This window comes from Pleurodeles waltl, chromosome 1_1 (assembly GCF_031143425.1).
Source record: "Pleurodeles waltl isolate 20211129_DDA chromosome 1_1, aPleWal1.hap1.20221129, whole genome shotgun sequence".
NCBI lineage: Eukaryota > Metazoa > Chordata > Amphibia > Caudata > Salamandridae > Pleurodeles > Pleurodeles waltl.
Genome location: NC_090436.1, coordinates 1,008,235,395 through 1,008,256,707, shown reverse-complemented (window position 1 = coordinate 1,008,256,707; position 21,313 = coordinate 1,008,235,395). Strand labels below are relative to the sequence as shown.

The following is a 21,313-nucleotide window of genomic DNA, read 5'->3' as shown; positions in this document are numbered from 1 at the left end:
GAGGAGCTCTGGGCACAACCCCTGGGGTGGTGAAGGACAGGGGAGTGGTCACTCCCCTTTCTTTTGTCCAGTTTCCCACCAGAGCAGGGGAGAAGGGGTCCCTGAACCGGTGTGGACTGGTTTATGCAAGGAGGGCACCATCTGTGTCCTTCAAAGCATTTCCAGATGCTGGGGGAGGCTAGCCCTCCCCAGCCTGTAACACCTATTTCCAAAGGGAGAGGGTGTAACACCCTGCTCTCAGAGGAAATGCTTTGTTCTACCTTCCTGGGACTGGGTTGCCCAGACCTCAGGAGGGCAGAACCCTGTCTGTGAGGTGGCAGCAGCTGTAGCTGCAGTGCAAGCCTCAGAGAGCTGGTTTGGCAGTACTGGGGGTCCATGGTGGAGCCCCCAGGATGCTTGGAATTGGCTCCCCAAAACCAGATTTGGAATGGGGGGACAATTCCATGATCTTAAACATGTTACATGCCCATATTCGGAGTTACCATTGTGAAGCTACATATAGGTATTGACCTATATGTAGTGCAAGCGTGTAATGGCGTCTCCGCACTCACAAAGTCTGGGGAAATGGCACTGAACTATGTGGGGGCACCTTTGCTAGAGCAAGGGTGCCCTCACAATTAGTAACTTTGCACCTAACCTTCAGCAAGTGAAGGTTAGACATATAGGTGACTTATAAGTTACTTAAGTACAATGAAAATGGCTGTGAAATAGTGTGTGCACTATTTCACGCAGGCTGCAATGGTAGTCCTGTGTAAGGGTTTGTCTGAGCTCCCTTTGGGTGGCAAAAGAAATGCTGCTGCCCATATGGATCTCCTGGAACGCCAATAACCTGGGTACCTAGGAACCATATAATAGGGACTTATAAGGGGGTCCAGTATGTCAATTGAAATTGGTAAATGAAGTCACTGGCCAGCAGTGACACATTTAAAAGCAGAGAGAGCATAAGCACTGAGGTTCTGATTAGCAGATACAGTTAGGCACTACACAGGCATACATATTAGGCCACCAACTATGAGCACTGGGGTCCTGGCTAGCAGGATCCCAGTGAGACAGGCAAAACACACTGACATATAGGTTTTTATCTATGAGCACTGGGGTCCTGGCTCCAATCCTATGCAGACTGGGGTACTTGGGAGTGAACGGTTTGCAGGTAAGTACCTGTGGTCTCAGGGCACGGCCCTGGGGGTGTTAGAGAAGCGCTGGGTGGGCCACAGGACAGTACCATACAAACACCCTCAGCAACATACGGTAGCCGGGTGCACAATGCAAACACAGTGTCGGGAGCCCAATGCTTTTCCATGATAAACTCTGGGTTCACAAAGAGGCTGCAGGCTAGGGCAAGGGGGTCGGCTGAAAAAGCCCAACAGCTGGACAGGTAAGTTAAGGCTCCTCTAGACATCGATGGTTTGTCAGCTGGGTTACCCAAGGCCAGGGGGCTGAGGGTGCAGAGGTACCTTCAGGCGTCGGGTATCTTCATCGGATCCGGTCGCAGTCAGGGGGGTCCCCTGGATCCAGGCTGCAGGTGTCATGGTAGTGGGCAGGAGGGGGAAACCCGAGGTGGACTCAAGGTCGGAATCACCTGGGGACTCTCTGTGGTCAGGTGGGCAACCTGGACTCGGGCCGTGAGCATTGGTGCAAAGTGGGCAAGACTAGCAGATCCAGAGCACTTTGGAGTACTTGTTGGAGGTTTCTTTGTGGACAGAGCTGCTGTCCTCAGGAGATCTGGCCTTTAGGGAAGGCAGGCAGTCCTCTGGGGGTTTGTAGAGGTCCCTGGTCCTGCAAGACCAGTCTTCTTGTGACAGGCGTCTTAAAGCTGCAGACAGGCCGGTAGGGCTGGGGCCAAGTCAGTTGTCATCTGGAGTCTTCACTGCAGGTGCGGCTCTTCAGTCCTTCTTCTTCTTTAGGTCGCCAGGTATCTGAAGAGCAAGGTTCAGGAGTGCCCCTATATACTAGATTTAGGTGCATTACAGGGGTCAGAGGGCAGTAGCCAAGGGCTACTGACCCTGAGGGTTGGCTATACCCTTCCTGTGACCACTCCCCTTGGGGAAGGGGACACATTCCTAAACCTATTGGCTATCACCCTCTCAAACAAGATGGACGATTCTGCCAAGAGGGGTTCATCTCAGCTCTAGGCACCCTAGGGGTGATTCTAGCTGGGGTGGACACTCCTCCTGGTGCTTACTAATTTTGCCACCGTGCCTGCACCAAAAGTGGGGCCTGGTCCAGTGGGTGGGCATTTCCACTAGCTGGAGTGCCCTGAGGTACCAGAACAAAAGGCAGGAGCCTTTGAGGCTCATTGACAAGTGTTGCTGTTCCCACAGGGGGCAGGTGTGAAGCACCTCCACCTAGACCAGGCTTTATCCCTGAGTCCTGACAGCACAAAGGCTCTCACCCCATGGGGTCAGACACTCATCTGGTAGTGGCAGACTGGCATGCACTGGTCAGCTACACACTAGAGAGCTGGGTGAATCTCAGGGGGCATCTCTAAGATGCCCTCTGTGTGCATTCTTCAATACATCCAACACTGGCATCAGTGTGGGTTTACTGAGCTGAGAAGTTTGATACCAAATGTCCCGGTCTTCCATGAAGGCCTCATGGAGCTGTGGAGTTTGTAATGACAAACTCCCAGCCCATGTAGAGAATATGGTTACCTGCACTTACATGGTCTACGAATGGACTTAGACACAGCAGGGGCATATACTCATGCAGCTAAGCCCTCACCTGTGGTGTAGTAAACCCTGCCTTAGGGCTGTAAGTCCTGATAGAGGAGTGACTTACCTATGCCACAGGCAGTGGTTTGTGGACATGGCACCCAGGGAGGAATGCCATGTCGACTTTGGCTTTTTCTCCCCACCAACGCACACAATCTGTGATGGCAGTGTGCATGTGCTTGGTGAGGGGCCCTTAGAGTGGCACAATACATGCTGCAGCCCTTAGGAACCCAACCTGGTCACAGGGCCCTTGGCACCACTGGTACCATTTACAACAGACTTAGCTGTGTGCCAGGGGAGTGCCAATTGTGGAAGCAATGGTACAGTTTAGGGCAAGAACACAGGACCTGGTTAGCAGGATCCCAGCACACACTCAGTCAAGTTATCATCAGCTAGCAGGCAATAAGTGGGTGGTAACCATGCCAAAGGGGCACTTTCCTACATTGGAAACCCTGACAGTAATTTGACAGTGTCTGCTAGTGATGGTGGAGGCATTATGGAAGGACTGATACCAGGGGCAGTGCCACAAAAGCAACAAGTGCCCTCCTCCAAACTGAATGCTAAGGTTCTGCACCAGGCTGAAAAGCCAAGTGAACTGAGAAAAAGCATCTCAAGATGTGTGGTGGCCATTTTGAACTCCACGCTATAAAAGAATACCCCGTCCTAAATGCTTTGCTGGATATTTTGGCTTCTGTCTCAGCAGTCGGTGATGGCAGTGGTCTCTCCTGAAGTGCATTCTTGAGCAGTTTTGTTCAATAACAATAACTCCCTCAGCGGGAAGACAGTATAAGAGAAGATGATGATAGGGTTGCTATATACGTCTTGAGCTAGGCAAGTGCGTTTTTTGGTGAGTTGCGCCTTGTCAAGCACTTCAGTTTGAAAACTCATTCCTACTAAATGGGGCAGAAAATTGCAAGATCCTCCTAATTGTGTTGTCTGAGTGCTCAGGAACAAAAGGTTAGTTGAAAGTAGTGACACTTTGGTTTAGGATTTGAGAATCACAGAACAGTTATTGGATCCTCATTACACTTGGTTCTGTGCTTGTGTTTGTGCATTGTAACTAGCTTAGGACATATTTCATTTGTTTCAGTACATAAGTTTATGAACAGGAAATAAGGCGTGCATGAAGTAATGGTTATTTGATGTGCTCATTATGAATAGAACAATCAGGTACTTGTTACAGTACATAATAGAGACAATATATGTTATCAGCTGCTTTGAATGAAAACTCATTGAATACTCATTTAATTTCAAAACCACCTCACCACAGTATCTTACCTAAAGATCTTTCCCTCATTTACTTTACACTGAACCTCTGTTTTGACAATATTACATTGTAGGTGCTGTTGAAAGGTGAGATTCTCAGAGGGTACTGGCCCCATGGTCAGGCGCTGGACAACTACTGAGTCCAGAATTAAAAATGCGTATATAAAGGCAAAAAAATCTGAGGAAACCATGAAAATATTGATTTGCTACTAAAAACAATTTGCTTGTAAATCGATGGTACTGTCAAAATTATAAATTCTTTCAACATAGTTTTTAAAAGAAACTGAGTGTGAGAAGTGAGACAAGAGGAAAGACGCATGGACGTTTTTTGGGGGGATAACATGTGGCGGGTTAGGTAGTGGGCCGTGGGAGAGCCCCGATGGATTCAGGAGCAAAATGAGTGAAATGAGCTGAACGCGAGCCCCGGTCGGCAGATCTATATGCGTCGCAGCAACAGGGAAACTGAGATACCTGAGGCAGCCACAACTGGGTAAAGCAGGTCGGACACCAGGAGGGCGAGCTGTGGTGGAGGGGACACGGCGCGGAAGAGCTCCAGCGGCATCTGACCTCCAACACGGGAGGGAGGCGGCTGCGATAATTCCCTTCTGGAAGAAAGGCAGCAGGGTAAGCACATGCAGCAGAAAGACAGCAGAGAAGGGAGAAGTGGCGCGGCCCCCGCCGGGAGCGAGTTTAGCCTCAGAAGAGTGAGAAGAGTTTGAAAGCCGGGGAGGAAAGTGTAATGACTAAACTTGAATCTCAGGAAAATAATCAGAGAGTCCCCGAGGGAATGAAAGGTGGAGATCTGAAAGGGCTTGTAGTCCGCCTGATTAAACAAGGAGTACACATTGAAGATGTAGAGGAAGATATTGCAAGGGATATTCAAAGGGTACACAGGGGTCCTTTTAGAAAGCCGTCGAACAGAGATAAGCCCAGGAAAGTATGGTTTGCTTATATACGTATGCAATTAAGGAGAGTATTTTAGCTGATATGCTGAATAAGAAGTCACTACTGGTGGAGGCAGTTCCTTTTTAAATTAAATGGGATCTTTCAGGTACAACATTAAATAAGCAATGGGAGTTAGGGAAAAGAATTGATGTATTGAAGAGGTTGGGGGGCACGGCCCAATTGAAGTTCCTGCCTATCCTGAAAGTTATAGCAAACAATAAAGTGTATAATTTTAAGGACTGCAGAGAAGTAGACGATCTGATTAAGACCCTGGAGAAGGACAGTTAATATGGACAAATATGGACTGCTCCTCGACTCCTCCCTATCCAGGACACACCAGGCAAACTCATTTGTCTCTTCCTGCTGGCACACAGTCCAGGAAACCTTCAGATCGATCCCAGCAGACTGTCGGAGGACAGTCACCCACGCCTTAGTCACAAGCAAGCTTGACTACGGCAACGCCCTGTACCCCGGCACCTTGACTAGAAACACAAACAAAACTACACCTCATCCAGAACGCCACCACCAGACTCATCCTGGACCTCACACGCTGAGAACCTATCTCCCAAAACCTGAGGACCCTCCACTGGCTCCCGGTCGAGAAACGAATCACCTTCAAGCTACTCAACCACATGTACAAGGTCATATAAGGGTAAGGAACAGGCAAAGGAAGTTGTTGAAGGAGATGTACAAGCTAATGTACTGGTTCTGCAAGAAACACACCTGCGTAAGGAAGAATGTATTGAGTTGGTCAAACCATGTAGATGGCTGCAACAGATAGTAAGCACTAGCCAGAGTGGGGATAGCAAAGGAGTAGCTATCTTAATAAAAAACCACTATACTATTTCCTTCCAGGAGGGGCCAGTAGATAAGGCGGGAGGTGGGTAATTGGGAAATTAGTGGCGCATGACTCTGCAATGACTCTGCATTTATTATGGGCCTAACAAGGATGACACTGCTTCTTTGATTGATTTATTCCAGCATCTGTTGTAATTCTCTGATCCCATTATATGGATGGGGGATTTTAAGGTTGTACTGAACCATTAGTTAGATAGATCCTCCGGTAGCAGATCCAGAATTAATGAGAAAATGTGACTTCAAGTGTTGTCTATGATGAGTTGGGGTTGCATGATGTATGGAGAGAAAGGATGGTGCCCAAACGGGGATAAATTTATAACAACAAAAATATAGACATCAGTCTAGGATTGATTATGCTTTGATAGATGGGAGCTTGAGGGAGAGAGTGGAGGAGATAATGCATGTCGGAGCTCACTTATCGGACCACTCGGCAATTAGCTTGAATATTCGGCTAATAGGGAATGTAGGCCAGAGTAGGTGGACTCTAGATAGAACTCTACTACTGGATGAGGACGTGATAGCAGAATTGCAAGCAGATGTAGAGGAATTTTTTAATCTCAATGTAGGGTCGACTTCGCCAGACTTAGCGTGGGATGCCTTTAAAGCTTTTTTAAGGGGGAGACTGATGAGGGCAACCTCTTTCAAGAGGAAGGCATATAAAGAAGAGATCAGTAGGCTGGAAGAACGTGTGCAGCAAGTAGAGCAAAGGTTGACACATCAGGATCTTGATGACTGGCAAATTGATCAACTGCGTAAGTTAGATCAGGAATTACGATATCAGCTTGCAGCAGTGATAGAGGGAAGAATTAAGATGAGATGTGAAGTGACCAGGTGGCGCATACTGGGAAAACTGTGGTAAATTTCTGGCCTGAAAAATAAAATCGGACTTAGTTAGAAATAGGGTGACAGAAATACGTAATAAGAATTCCGGAGTATTGGTAGAAGCAGTGAGGAGATTAGGGAAGGCTTTCGGAATTTCTTTAAGGAATTATATACAGAAAGCTTAGCGATGTCACCAGAAACGGTTAAGATATGGTTAAAAGATTTAGGTCTAACTACTTTGAATGAGGAGGACAATAGAGTTTTGAATAAACAGATAGGGCAGGTTGAAGTGGAGCAGGGTATACAGTCTGGTAAACTAGGAAAAGCACCAGGATGTTTTACCTATTTAAATTTACAGAGTCTTAGGAAATACTCTTACTAAATATCTGATTGGTTTGTGTAACAATATGTTAAAAGCCGGTGGTATGATCTCCCCATCTTGGAAGGAAGCTATCATTACATTAATTTTAAAACCAGGGAAAGACCCTGGATGCTGCGACTCATATAGGCTGATATCCCTGTTAAATAGTGACTATAACGTTTTTGCAAAAGTCTTGGCGGACAGATTAAGTGGAGTCTTAGGTAGGCTTATACATGGGCCCAAAAAGGGTTCCTAAAAGGTAGATACATGCACGAAGTGATACAGGGTTTGATAGGCTCCATTGACTTAGCTAATACATGTCAAGATCCCCTAGCTGTAGTAATGATAGACACTACAAAAGCATTTGATAGGGTCAACTGGATATACTTGAACCTTGCAAGGTTTTTAATTTGGGTGGGAACTTTGTGAGGGTATTATAAAAGATAGATCAAAATCCTAATGCAAGAGGTTGGTCAGTGGCTCCCTAACTCACCCCTTTAAAATCGATTCATTTGTACATAGAGCTCCTGGCCTGTAAAATCAGAGGAGAGCAGAGGATAGCCCTGTTCAGGTGTTGGAACTGGTGTAGGAAGCTCTCTTTAAATACAGACGATTTAATAGTGTATACAACCAATTTAAGGCAAACTACACCAGCCCTGGATGAACGAATGGCAGAGTTTGGGAAGATTGCTGGATACGCCGACAATAATGAAAAAATAGAAGTTATTGCCTGGAATATGCTTGCAGAGAGGGTTCCAATCAAGAAGGAGCTGAAATATTTGGGGATAATTATAACCCAAGACATAAACAGAATAGAAGAAACTAACTTTATGGAGGTTATGAGGGGGCTCCTGTTGGTTAAAGAAGAACTGAATGAATCTTCCCCTTACTATTTTAGGGAGGGTTAACCTTGTTAAGATGACGATTCTAACCAAACTCTCATTTATTTTAATGCAGTGCCTCTGACGTACATCAAAGATTGGTTGAGGAACCTTAAGGTCAGGGAAAAAATAGCTGTTTTATATGGGCCTCTAAAGGGGTGCGGATTGCCTGGAAGAAGTTGAGAAGAAAGAAAGAGAAAGGGGGATTGGCTTTGCCTGATCTGCCTGATTTTGCTTGGGCCTTTTTCTTGAAAAATGCAAGAGGACTACTAAATGAATTGGTGGATTCTGAGTTGGGGCAGATATCCAAAATAATTTCGGAAATCAGTCATGGAGCACAGGTTGGTTTCTTATAAAAATTCGGAGACCCCAAATTTTAAAAAAAGGTGAAATTTAAGATAATGCAGGACCTGGCAAAACATTGGTGTGCTGTAAGGAAAGCTATTGACTTATCGTATTACAGTAAGCATGATCCCGTTTGGGACTTTCCACGTTCGGCGGAATGGACCAAAGATGCTCTGGCTGTCCCGCTGAAAGAGGCAAGGTGTTTGGAATGGGGCAACTTTGCATTAATGGGGATTTTATGTCATATGAGGACCTCAATATGGAGATAGGGGGAAGCTCTCCAAATTTGAATACCTTCAAATAATCAGCTGGGTGAAGAGTGTGAAAGATGAGGCGGGGGCACTAATGAGCTGGAAGAGCTATTATATGAGAAGGCCCCTTTGAAAAAAGGAAGTGACAAGATGGTATTGGCTGATGATTGGCGTCGCAGATGGAGAATTCACCCTGCCAGAAGACGTGTGGGGAGAGCACTTGCCTGGAATACAGATAAGAGAGTTATGGCAAGTATCTACTACTGTTTTGTATGCTACAGTTAAACCTGCCTGTTTAAGGATAAACTATTTGTTTTCAATCCATAGGGCCTTCTGGACCCCAAAGAAACTATCCAAACTGGCGCAAGCTAACTTGGTTAGCTGTAAGAAATACGATCTGGATTCTGCTGACGCTCTACATATGTTTCTGAAGTGTCCTCAGCTCAGCCTGTTTTGGAAAGAGGTCGGGGAAGCAATAAGCAAAATTCTTTCCCAAATTGTCAGTAAAGCTCCCCCGCCCAGTTATTTTTAGATGCCTGCAGGACCTAACAAAGTCATATAGAGACAGTGCCAAACTACTTTTTGATATTATTGGCCAGGAGAGAGATCTGTAAAAAACGGATCAGTGCCTTTCCTCCGTTTTTCTTGGAGTGGAAAGATTCACTTATTTATAATCTGAAACTTGATATGAAGGAGGGGAATAGAACATTCAAGTTTTGGGGCCCATGAAAAAATGGCTAGGAAGGCAATAATTATAACCATCAATTTGGCATTATCCTATGAGTACATTAATCGTTGGTCTTGAGACATGCTCTGAAGCTATGCTGTAAAGTCTGTACTTATCAGAGATTCTGACCAAGCCAGACAGCTTGCCCACCGTAAGGTTGAGGAGACTACTCTGTTTCTGGGTTTCGAATGAGAATGAGGACAAAGAAAGAAAAAAAGAGGAAAGAAGCATGGCCTTTTGTTTACAGCCACTCACTGCTGGTTTGTCACATTACAAAGATAAGATAACTATTTATGTGCAAAAACCTATGCCTACCTCAGACCAGGTCCCTGTTTTCCAAAAGGCGGGACATGGAGATCGGTTGCAGGGCCTTCTGCTTTCAGGGCGCTCTCCACTGCAGTACTTGCTGTGAACAGAACGGTTTGTTCCATCGTGGAGTGGTTGAATGCAACGCACGGTGCGGATCTGATAACCAGAACTTCCACAGGTTTTAGTGCAGTGTTCCCACTCATCTGCTATCCAACTGAGAGGCAAAACAAAACAACAGTTATGCTCAAAAGGTATATGTCTGCATAGATCTGATGTAAATATATGAGCGACTCGATTTGACAAATATTTTCCTTTTGGAAATCAGGTCAACTATATTGTGGTCCACCTGACATCATTAAGGAGACAGTTACACCATCACAAGATTGATGTCTATAACAACTGTATGTCAAATACACTTCATGTTCACAGTCAGGGATCCTCGACTCCACTGTATGCTACTGGAGACTTACTGTCCCTTCCACTAACATGAGACTTAAACAGACCCCATCTATTCCAGCTGAGAAGAAACCCTCCGTTTCCAAACCAGCTAAAGAGTGTTTATAGTGTGTGTTGCTTGCATTGTGACCCACGTCAAACGATCTGTATCTAATCACACTGCTGTGTCCTTTGGCAAAATAGCACACTAGTCCTGGGCTCTAACTGCCCATGACATAAATGAGTTGCCACTGCACACCTGCTTACAGTTACGACAGAGACAGGTGCTCCTCAGCTCTGCCACTAGAGACCCTCATTGGCAGAGCACACAGCATAAAACACTGTTGACTGATCGCAAGTCTAGTCAGGCATAAGCAGACCCAATCCAAGGAGGAGCAATTAGTTTATGTTGTCTGAAGGACACGGCAAGGCAGGAAGTGCATCAGAAAAGCATATCTCAAGGATTTAAAGTGACAGAACTCATACATGACTTGCAGTTTCCTGAGAACTTACAGTGGGAGGACTTTATCCAATATACTCACAATCGCAAATTATTACCACACTAAGAAAGCACGTATTTCATTTCTTTAATAATTGTTAATTTCCTGGATTTACAGCTGGTCAATACGTGTCTTCAAATAGCCCTTACAAAACCTAGGTTAACTATGAAAATGTCTGTTTCCTGAATATTGAAGTGAAGCCTAAAAAATACTGCCAGTTTGCATCTTTGTTCAATAGCTCCTTCACAGTAGAGCAAACACCCAGAAAGAAGCCATTGCTGGACATAAGAATTCATACTGCACAAATGTGACTCGTGTACACCAGGCACCTCAGAGTGCCCTTTAGTACAAGTGGCACTAGACTTGCTACCTCTCTTCTCTGGGGTCAGAAAGGAAAGAATATAAAGAAAGCAGGACTGTGAAACTCATGACTAATTTCAGCAGTCTAATCGTGAGACAAGGTGTCAAGGCTGTGATATTAATAGAAAATAATGGGTGCGTGCTATCACTTCCCCGCTGCTCTCATAGGGTAATTGAAAATCAATGGATTCGACTAGCCACGGCTCTAGAATATTCCATCCATCAGAAATGCATTATTGCCCATTTTAAAACTCATTGAAGGTGCATGTCAATTCTATGGGAGTACTCACAGTGGCTGTGTGCATTCTTGCAGGTTGCACATTCTGCGAATAGGCTTTGGTTTTTTGTTCGCTTCACAGAAGCTGCGGTGGACCATTTTATTATCGCTTTTCCTACGGCAGCCATATTTTGTGTACTGGAAACCTGGGGGCAGTTTAGATAGAAATTGTTTATTACCCGCTGTCATTTTTCACACAAGAGCCTCGTTTTCATTTTAAAAAACAAAACATACTTTAAAAAATCATGCAAATAAAACAGCACAATTGAAACGTTGTAATGCGGAATAGCCATTATTGGGGTGACTTTCTGCAAATTTTATTTTATTGCACCTAGACATACAATACAACAACAGGCATAGGTCTAAAACAAGCAGGCCTATTGACTTTGGTGATGTTTGTTAGCAGTATTAATTAAATGAGTAACAATGATTGTTCTGTCAACATTTAAAAATGTTTCAATTTTGAAAATCTGAAACTGTGATTTAAATATTTTTGAGGCCTGTGGAAGAGGTAGTGGTCTTCAGAGTGTCCCAGGGTGTTCTGTTCACACCACTTTACTCTGCTGGCTATCATTCGTAAGTATTAGGGGCCAAATGTACGAAGGTTTTCTGTGGTCGCAAACGGTCCGATCTCAAAAATACATTTTGGTATTCACAAAGCACAAATTGCGATTTAGTAAAACATTGACCAAATCGCAATTTGGGTTTGCCTCCCAGTACAGATTCCGTATTGAGAAGGGGATTGACAACTGCACACTTTGCAAATACCAAATCTGAATTCTATGTATTATTGTTGTGTGAGCAAAATCCGTTCCAAAACATTAATACTTTACACACTACAAACAAGTAGAGGTAAGCCATTCGCAAATGGGAAGAGGACCCCTAAGGTCTCCATCCCGTTTGGGAATGATGACAAAAATATTTTTTTAAGAGTAACCGCGGTCCCATCAACTACTGCCTACTTTTAACAATGTTAGTTACATTTTAATTCTTTGCTGTTAAGGAAAACAGGCTGCATTGGGAGAATAAAAAGATTGCTTTATTTGAAAGTAGTCACAAGCATGGTGATCTGCTGACCCCAGCAAGTAACCAGCCCTGTGATGCCTGCGATTCCTGGTGGGTCGCAAATTGACACCTACCTTATTAATATTAATGAGGTAGGTAAATTTGCGACACACCATGACTCTGTATTTTGCAAACTGTCTTATTAGTACATAGAGGAGTACTGAACTGGCTTGTATGCTGCTGAAACAGACAGGGGTTCATTTACAAGCCCCTTGCAGTACCGTGGCAGCATTTGTTTGACGCTACGGCGCCGCAGAACAGTCCCCCACCCCGTGCCAGATTTACAAACTGGTGCAATGGTAACATTGTGCCAGTTTGTAAACCCTTGCGCCACATTATACCTGCAGCAGGTATAATGTATGCAAGGGAGACATTCCTGCGCTAGGAGGCCCACAGGAATGGTGCAGTGAAATCTTCAAGATTTCACAGTGCCATTTTAGCATAATTTTTTAACGCCTGCTCAAGGGCAGGTGTTGAAGCGATGCTAGGCTGTTTTCAGTGGTCCTCCTCGAGCTTTGATGGACTAGCGTCAACATTTTTGACGCAGGTCCAGCAAAGCGTCACAACTGAGTCAGAAAGTCTGCCACAGCTGTTCTAACGAGTGCCATAGTGTGCTAATGAGCACCATGGTGTGCTGTATTGTAAATACAACACTACCATGTTGTCGTTTGGAGGGGCTCAGGGTGGCGCAAGCAAACTGGCACATCATGAGCGATACATCAGTTTGTTGTAAATGGGGCCCAAAGTAAGCCATACCGCCTGAGCCAGCAGCATCAGGGATGGTGCTCTATGTATCAATGTGTAAATGGTGATGCCTTTGCCAAAAGTTTTTCCCTCAGCCACAGCCTCATGGCAGTAAGTGCCATTCTGTACCTGAAGTCATTTTATCAAATCCTGCTGTGTGATATTCAGTAAGTAAAACAAAAACCTAATTTAAAACAACAGGAAGCCAATGTGGTATGTACATCACTTCACTGATGTCACCTTAGGAACAATTTGCATGATAACTTTCAAATGGACTCCCTGACTATGAATTTGCGCACTTTCAGAGAATATAATTTTACTTTCTAGCTGTTCCTCATTGCTATAAGGTTAAATATTTCACCATGGCTGCTCCCACAAAGGCAGTCTTTTTTCCATTTCTGTGTTACCAGCTGTGCTTATAAATACACAATGTGCCCAAACACAGTTGGGGTGGGTCTGGCACAGTGATGCATATAAGCTGTCTGCTCCCCAATAAAAAAGAGTCGCTACATTCAGACAAAACCTATTTCAGCCCACAGCAGGAGGCGTGGAACAAGGATAATAGCAGGCAAATGGCCACAGCAATTAGAGATGCCACAAGAACCAATAACAATGCCAGGCCCTGGAGGGAGGACTGGAGTGATGGCAACAGCTCACACTAATCCAAGTACGAGGTGCTACCTGTAAACGAGGGGCTACGGGTAGTGACACTGTCCTTCTGCCCGTCCTGCATCCAGAAAAGTTGAGCCTACTGCAAGAACCTGCTTAAATTGAAACAGTACAGAAAAGCCATAGGCAGACTGGAAATACATCTCCAGCACCAAAGGCCACCTGAAGTCACCACCACCTCTATACTTCTAGGAACTGATCAAGTAAGACTCAACACTCATGAGCAGTCTGCATTCTGTAGGGTTCCAGAGTGGCTCAATATAACGTGAAGAGCTCAAGTGAGATTTGCTGCACTAAGCAAGGGTCAGTTCTGAAGGACTTCAGCGGACCCTCTGTACTCTGTCAAGTTTTAGTGATACTCAGGGCTCCAGTGACATCCTCAGCTCACTGAAGGACTTCCTCTTTATAAGAAGGCATATTAATCTTCATGGCTCAACTGTAGCTTGTGTTCAAGAACCAAAGTGTCCCCTACTTGCACTGTATATGCAAACAATTCCATTTGAAAGACAATGTTTCCTTTAACATATAGACCAATTACTTCATACACCTTTAATTACTGTTTTGCTAGTTACAATAAGATGGATCTAGTGAAGCCTGTGAGCCCTACCCCAGTATACCCACTGGCCTGGCAAGACCGCCAGGGACACTAGTGCATGCAAGGAAATTGGGTCCCGCTTCACCTGATTTGGTAATTGTAATAAATTGGCTTGCTAGTTGAGAGGGGGTGAAACACTTCTCAAGCAACAACCACAATTCTTCTCAGGGTCCAGACACAAGCAATCCCTAAATTAACCTGTGCTCAACCCTCGGGAAGCTTGGCACAGAGCAGTCAGGCCTAACTCAGAGGCAATGTATAAAGTATTTGTCAACCCTTCAAGAGACAACACACCGAAAAAGAAGCCCATAACTGATATAGAACAATAGAGCAGTTTGTAATACATAAACGTTACTGAAATGACTAAAATCCAATCAGTAGACATGGAGATATTTAATTTTAAAGATTTTAGTAAAAGGTGTGGCAAAAGGCGTGAAGCGCTAACTGTGGATATCTGGCTGCACCAGCCAGGGACAAAATCACAAGTTCAGGACCGGCAACAGGGACCAATTTAAGCCCGATGAGTAGAGTGTCTTAAATTCTGGTTTGCGCAGCATTGCAAGGATCAACGTTGATGATGTGTCATGCAGCCGAAGCAATGCCTGGGTTCCAGGGATGCGACAAAGCTGCAGTGCAAGGTCCTGCTGTTTTGTCATCAAAGAACCCATCAATGACGGCTTTGGGGTATAAAGTCCGGAGTCAGGAATGCATCACACAGTTGGGGCAATGCATCGGTTCTGAAGGCAGCAATCGGGAGTCCCGCGTCGTTGTCGAGGCTGCTGTTTACGAAAGAGGACCTGACTTGAAGATGCGTTGCGCATTAGTGATTCGTTTGCAGGGACAGGCTGCAGTGTGGGTCTTTTCTGCAGGTCCAATCCACCCAGCAGCAGAGATGTGTTGGTTCTGCTCGGAGTTGCGCTGTGCACCAGAGGAGATGCGTTGGTTCTGCTGGATCCACAGAGGCTATCAGAGCAACTCAGGCCCACGTCCGGTGCTAAAGTGCCACCACTTGTCAGGGCAGACTCATAGATAGCACAGTCCAGGTGCAGGAGCAAGGTTGTTGCAAACGTCTGTTATTGAGGTGCAAGTTAGGAAGCCAGTCAACTAGCCCTGAGAGTCACTCTGGGATTCTGGGTTCAAGAGATGCAGGTCCAGCCCAACTCCTCCAGGCTGGAAGGCAGCAGGTCACCACAGCATGGCAGCAGCACAGAAAGGCACTTGTCAAGCAGGACATCAGTCGGGCAGAGAGGCATTTCTTCAGCAGCTCAGCACTCCTTCTTCCTGGCAGTGTACTGAAGTGTTGGTGTCTGAGGTCCAGTATTTATACCCAGTTGTGCCTTTGAAGAGGGGAAAAAGCTTCTAAAGGTTTCTCTTTAAAGTCCCCAGGCATCCTGCCTTACCTGTCCTGGCTTCAGACTAACTACAACGGTTATGCACTCCTTTGTGTGGAGGAGGAACACAGGTTATTCAGGTGTAAATGGGGCTTTGCCAAGCTTATCCCTTCCATCCTGCCAGTGATGACCAATACGGGAGCACTTAAGCTCCTACTGTGTGTGGCTGTCTATGGGGAATACACAATGCCCAACTGTCAGCTACACCCAGTCATGTGACCAAAGACAAGCTACATGATTTAAATGGCTAAGACAGAAAAATCCCACCTTTATAATGGTGGCATTTTCAGAAATGTAATTCAAAATAACTCAACTTCACCAAGTTTAGGATTTTAAATTAGGAATCCCGAGACACCAAACATGAACCGATTATCTATTCCCATTTGGAAATTATACTTATAAAATGTAATAAAGCACTCAAATGTTATCCAATTGGAGAGGTGGGCCTTGCAGTAGTGAATTCAATAGTTTTTCACAACCAAGAAATGATAAAACTTAAAAGCACATATGCAACTGTGCCCTCTAGGATACTTAGGGTCTATCCTAAGGGTGATTAATATGTAGTAAAAAGGAAGGTTTGGGACTGGCAAAAAGGTTTACTTTGCCGGTCAAAATGGCTGTTTTAAAATGCATACACAGGCTCCAATGGCAGGCCAGAGACATGTTTAAAGGGCTACTTAAGTAGGTGCACAATGAATGTTGTGGGGCCACTAGTAGCATTTATTTTACAGGCCCTGGGCACATGTAGTACCACTTTACTAGAGGCTTATTAGTAAATTTAATATACCAACTAGGGATAGGCCAATATTACCATGTTCTACGGAGGGAGCACATGTACTTTAGCACTGGTTAGCAGTATTAAAGTGCGCAGAGTCCTAAGGGCCATAAAAATTATATTAGCAAAAATAGAGGAGGGCAAAAGGTCTGGGGGAAGACCACCCTAAAGATAAGAGGTCTAGTAGTTATAAAACATTATCTAGGGAACAGTGAGTCCATTTCAACTCTGAGCCCATGTGCCACTGCACCTGCTGCTCTACTCATAGCGACACTGCTAAGAAAATCAACAAATCCTAGAGAAACTGGAGCCTGCACAAGTTTACTGTGCTGTTGTGGTCAGCGCTTTTATTGTCTCCACCCAGTACTTTAGCCATGGTAGCACAAATTCAAGTTCACATTTTATTTGTTATTTTTAGGTACAGAAAACCAAATAAAGCAAACTTAACATTATTATAATAAATTAGTACATAAATATGTATAGACGTATTACACACGAAAAATCAAAAATTAAGAGTTCATGATTAGACAGAATTAATCAACCGTCAAAAACAAATATACTGGAATAATGCCATCTGTGACTTTGGCCATTGCTGTTACAAAATCTAAAGATAGAAATGAGTCACCAATATCAGCATGTAAGTTAAATAACAAGAAGCAAACATTAAATAGTATACTTCAAATTCAAAAGAAACAAATGAATTGGGCGTCCCCATGTTGGCATTAGATGTCCGCTTGAATTTCCAATCTTTTAAATGATAAGCGAGCATTTGATGCACATATTTTGTGGGTGAATCCAGCATCATAAAAACGTATAACAGATTTTTTCTGCCTCACTCCCTTCCTTAAGTAGGTCAGGTCTTGGGAGTTTCCTTTAAAATATGTAAATAAGTTCTGAAGGTTATTTTGCGCACTAGACTTTTTGCTCTCAAACACTACAACATAAACTTATTTAGTCTCATATGAAAATTAAATGGTGCGGGCTTAACTTGTATACTTTTTAAAAGGCTGTGCGCACCACTGGTGGGTCAGTGAGATAGCACTGATCTTTTATTCAAGGTAAGGGTTAACTAGTCCTTTCTACATGGTAAACCGAGTTAGTACAGATCAATCATGATCAAAAAAGAGAGTTTTGAAACTAGTAACAATTAGCACATATTTATTCTCTAACATAGCTCTTTAATCTTTAACAAGATCTTTCTAAATGTCACCCATGCTATAAGTAGATAACATTCATTAGAAACCCTTCCCGTTTGAGAATGTAAAAATATAGTTTGTTTAACCCCTTCACTGATAGCCCTTCCCCCGTGCTAAGCCTTTTTTTGGCTATCTGGGGTAGTTCGCACTTTTTCCACATAAGGTATCCATGCCAAATGTGTATTTAGTTTCCAACAACATTTGGATTCTAAAGGTACCTAGGGTTTGTGAATTCCCCTGGAGAGGACTGAGAAATTAGTCAAACTACAGCTAAAGTTTGGGTTTTTAGGGAAAAATGGGAAAAATGTGCAGCGGGAAAAAAGCGTCTGGTTTTGCCCCTGCAAATGACATCAGTGAAAGGTTTGCAGGGCTAAACTCACCATCTTCCCAGCTTTCAGGAACAGGCAGACTTGAGTCAGAAGACTAATTTTTTCAACTCAGTTTTGGCATTTTACTGGGACATAACCCACTTTTCCTATTTTTCTGTGCTTTAAACCTCCTTCCAATTAGTGGTGGAAATGGGTGTAAAACCAATGGTGGATACCGGTAAGGTATACATTTCTGAAAAGTAGACAATATGTAGGGATTGTATGTTCACCAAGAACCCAAGGTACCCAGAATCAGTAACTGAGCTGCACCTTGCAATGGTTTTTCATTGTGTATCATGTATGCAGCAATTAATTTGGTAAAATATTAAGAGTAAAGAATAGGTATCAAGGAAACCTATGTATTTCCAAACTGGGCAAAAGATTTGGAGTTTGGAAGCACTGGGTTATTAGAACTAGAGGGCATTTCTCAAAAGTACTTTTTTACACACTATCTTAAACTTGGAAGGCGCAAATGCAGAGAACGACAATTGGCAATAACACTTTTTCTACTATTCTGTGTTCCTCTAAGTCTCCTGATAAAAATGGTAACTCAATTGTGTGGGTAGGCCTAGTGCCCGTGAAAGGAAACAGCCCAAAAAGTAAAGTGGGCACATCACATTTTTCCACTGAAAAGTTTTTTGCAATGTTACTAGCTGTGAAATTTGGCCCCTATCTCAGCCGGCACCCAGGGAAACCTAGCAAACCTGTACATTTTTTAAAACTAGACACCCAGGGGAATCCAGGATGTGGTGACTTGTGTGGCTCTCACCAAGTTCTGTTATCCAGAATCCCTTGCAAACCTCAAAATCTGTCTACAAAGCCGCATTTTCCTCATATTTTTGTGATGGAAGGTTCTGGAATCTGAGAATCTGAGAGGTGCCACACACTTCCTTCCACTCATCATTCCCCAGGTCTCGCAATAAAAATGGTACCTCACTTGTGTGGGTAGGCCTAATGCCTATGACAGGAAACGGCCCAAAACACAATGTGGGCACATCACATATTTCTGCTGAAAACTGACCCTTATTTTGCAATGTGCCTAGCTGTGAATTTTGGGACCTAGCTCAGCCAACACATAAGGAAACCTATAAAACCTGTACATTTATGTAAACTAGACACCCAGGGGTATCCACAGAGGGCTGAAATGTCTGGTTCTCACCACGTTTATTTAGCCAGAATCCCTGACAAACCTCAAATGTTTACTAAAAAAACACTTTTTACGCACATTTCTGTGATGGAAAGTTCTGGAATCTGTGGACAGCCACAAACTTCCTTTCACTCACCATTCCCCAAGGCCCCCTGATAAAAATGGAACCTAACTTATGTGTGTAGGCCTAGTGACCACGACAGGAAAGGACCCAAAATGCAACATGGATGCAGCTCGGTTTTCCATCAAAAACTGACCCTTTTTTTCCAATGTTGGTAGCTTGAGATTTTGGACCCTTATCTTAGCCAGCACCTAGGGAAACCTAGCCACCACATCTTTTTACCTAGAATCCCTTGCAAACCTCAAATATTCACAAAAACACATTATCCTCACATTTCTGTGATAGAAAGTTCTAAAATCTGCAGTGAGCCACAAACTTCCTTCTACTCATCATTCCCCCAGGTCACCTGATAAAAATGGTACCTAACTTGTGTGGGTAGGTCTAGTGCCTGTGACAGGAAACAGACCAAGATGTACTGTGGAGACATCAAAATTATCTGTCAGAAAAGAACCTGGTTTTGCAAGGGGGTAACCTACATTTTTGATCCCGGGCTCGGCAGCCATCTAGGGAAACCTACCAAACCCAGAAATCTCTGAAAACTAGACACCCGGGGGAGTCAGGGAGGTGTGGCTTGCACAGATCCTCCAATATTTTCTTAGCCGGAATCCCCTGCAAACCTCAAATTTACCTAAATAAATCACATTTTCCTCACATTTCTGTGTGGAATCACAGCGCCTGCACACATTGTCTACCACCCAGCGTTCCCCCCGGTCTCCCGATAAAAATGATCCTTCTGTGGAAGGGTGTGAATATTTTGTCACTTGAATTTGCTGTGCCTTCATTGTCCTAATAATTGTCTCAAGAAGTTTTGCTTTACTGTTTGTGGTTTTATTGAAGAATATCATGGAAGAGTAGATGAGTAGGCTATGTTACTGTGCACCATTAAGGGGCTATAGCAATCCTGGTCCTTATATCTTCCAAGTAGGTTCACTGCAATATTTGGTGTTTTTCCCCATTGTTGCAAATAAAAAACTGTTCCTTTTCTTCTTTCACTCCATTGGAGGAGGAACCCACTGAGTGGTCCAAGAAATGTGAGCTTTTCATTTTTTTTGTGGAGTCAGTTTTATCCTGCAAAAAACAGACTGGTCGGAAAGTGCTGGAGTGTAACCTGCGTCAACATTTGTAAAACCAAATAGGTTGCTGGGAGACTTGCCCCAAAACCTTACTTCCACCTTTACTTTTTAAATTACAATCCAAAAAATAATGTTTTTTCTAATAGAGGTAGACTTTGATACTTAGGCCAGATTTACAAACCACCTGCGTCATCGCTGCACCATTTCTTTTACGCTTTGGCAGCGCAGGATGCTGACCCATATCTACAAGGCCATGCAAAGCCACTTTCTGTGGCTTTGCATGGCCTTGTAGATACAGAGTAAAGCAACGTAGCACAAGTCACTGCGTTGCCTTACTTTTTGTCGGGGAGGTGTTTCTATGGATGTTGCGTGAATGTTCCCAAGCAACATCCATGGATTTTGACACATTCCCAGATTTAGAAGGTTTTGTAAACTTGGGAATGCATCAAAAGCCTACGCCACCCCAGGGGTGGCGTTGAAGTGACGCAACAGGGAAAAATATATTTATTTCTGTCAGTTTTTTCCTCTATGTGTGTTGCATTTTGCAGCACACATAGAAAGAGGAAAACTCCCTTTTCAGTTTGGTGCGTGTACATTTGGTTTTTACATTCCCAATGCAGGCAGAGATGTACAAGAATGAAAAGTAAAGGTTGTAACTTGATCTCATAACTTTGTACTACAGTGAAAAAATGTCCATTCACAGATTTTAAGGATTTTCTCTTTTGCCCAAACATTTGCCAGTGTTAATACTTTCTCCCCTACTCACAAGCTTATATCAACCACCAAACAAGAGTTGATCCTTGGAATCATAAGGTTCAGCCATATTTTAGGTAGCTTACAAATGAGTGCAGCCTTAAAGTTATCTATTCAGCACAAGCAACTCACAGGAAAGTGCACTAAAAGTCTTAGGGCCATATTTATACTTTTTGACGCACAACTGCGCCAACGCAGTTGTGCGTCAAAAATTTTAACGCCATTCCAAAGCGCCATGCGGGCGCCTTATTTATGGAATGACGTTAGCCGGCGCAGCTGACTCGTGTGCGTCAAAAAAAATGACCCACACCAGGCAGCGCCACCACACCGCCAGGAACAGGATGGCGGGAACGGGTGTCCTGGGGCCC

At 44.0% G+C, this 21,313-nt stretch overlaps 1 protein-coding gene across 1 annotated transcript in view; it reads right to left on the bottom strand.

The window, feature by feature from the left end:
• Positions 1–21,313, bottom strand: part of ADAMTS3 (ADAM metallopeptidase with thrombospondin type 1 motif 3) — a 652,903-nt gene that overhangs the window by 76,452 nt on the left and 555,138 nt on the right. Inside the window, exons 19-20 of the mRNA XM_069230315.1 lie at positions 11,062–11,194; positions 9,483–9,690 (exon numbers count right to left, since the gene is read on the bottom strand). Coding sequence (XP_069086416.1) covers positions 9,483–9,690; positions 11,062–11,194 — 341 coding nt within the window. The remainder of the gene's footprint in view (positions 1–9,482; positions 9,691–11,061; positions 11,195–21,313) is intronic.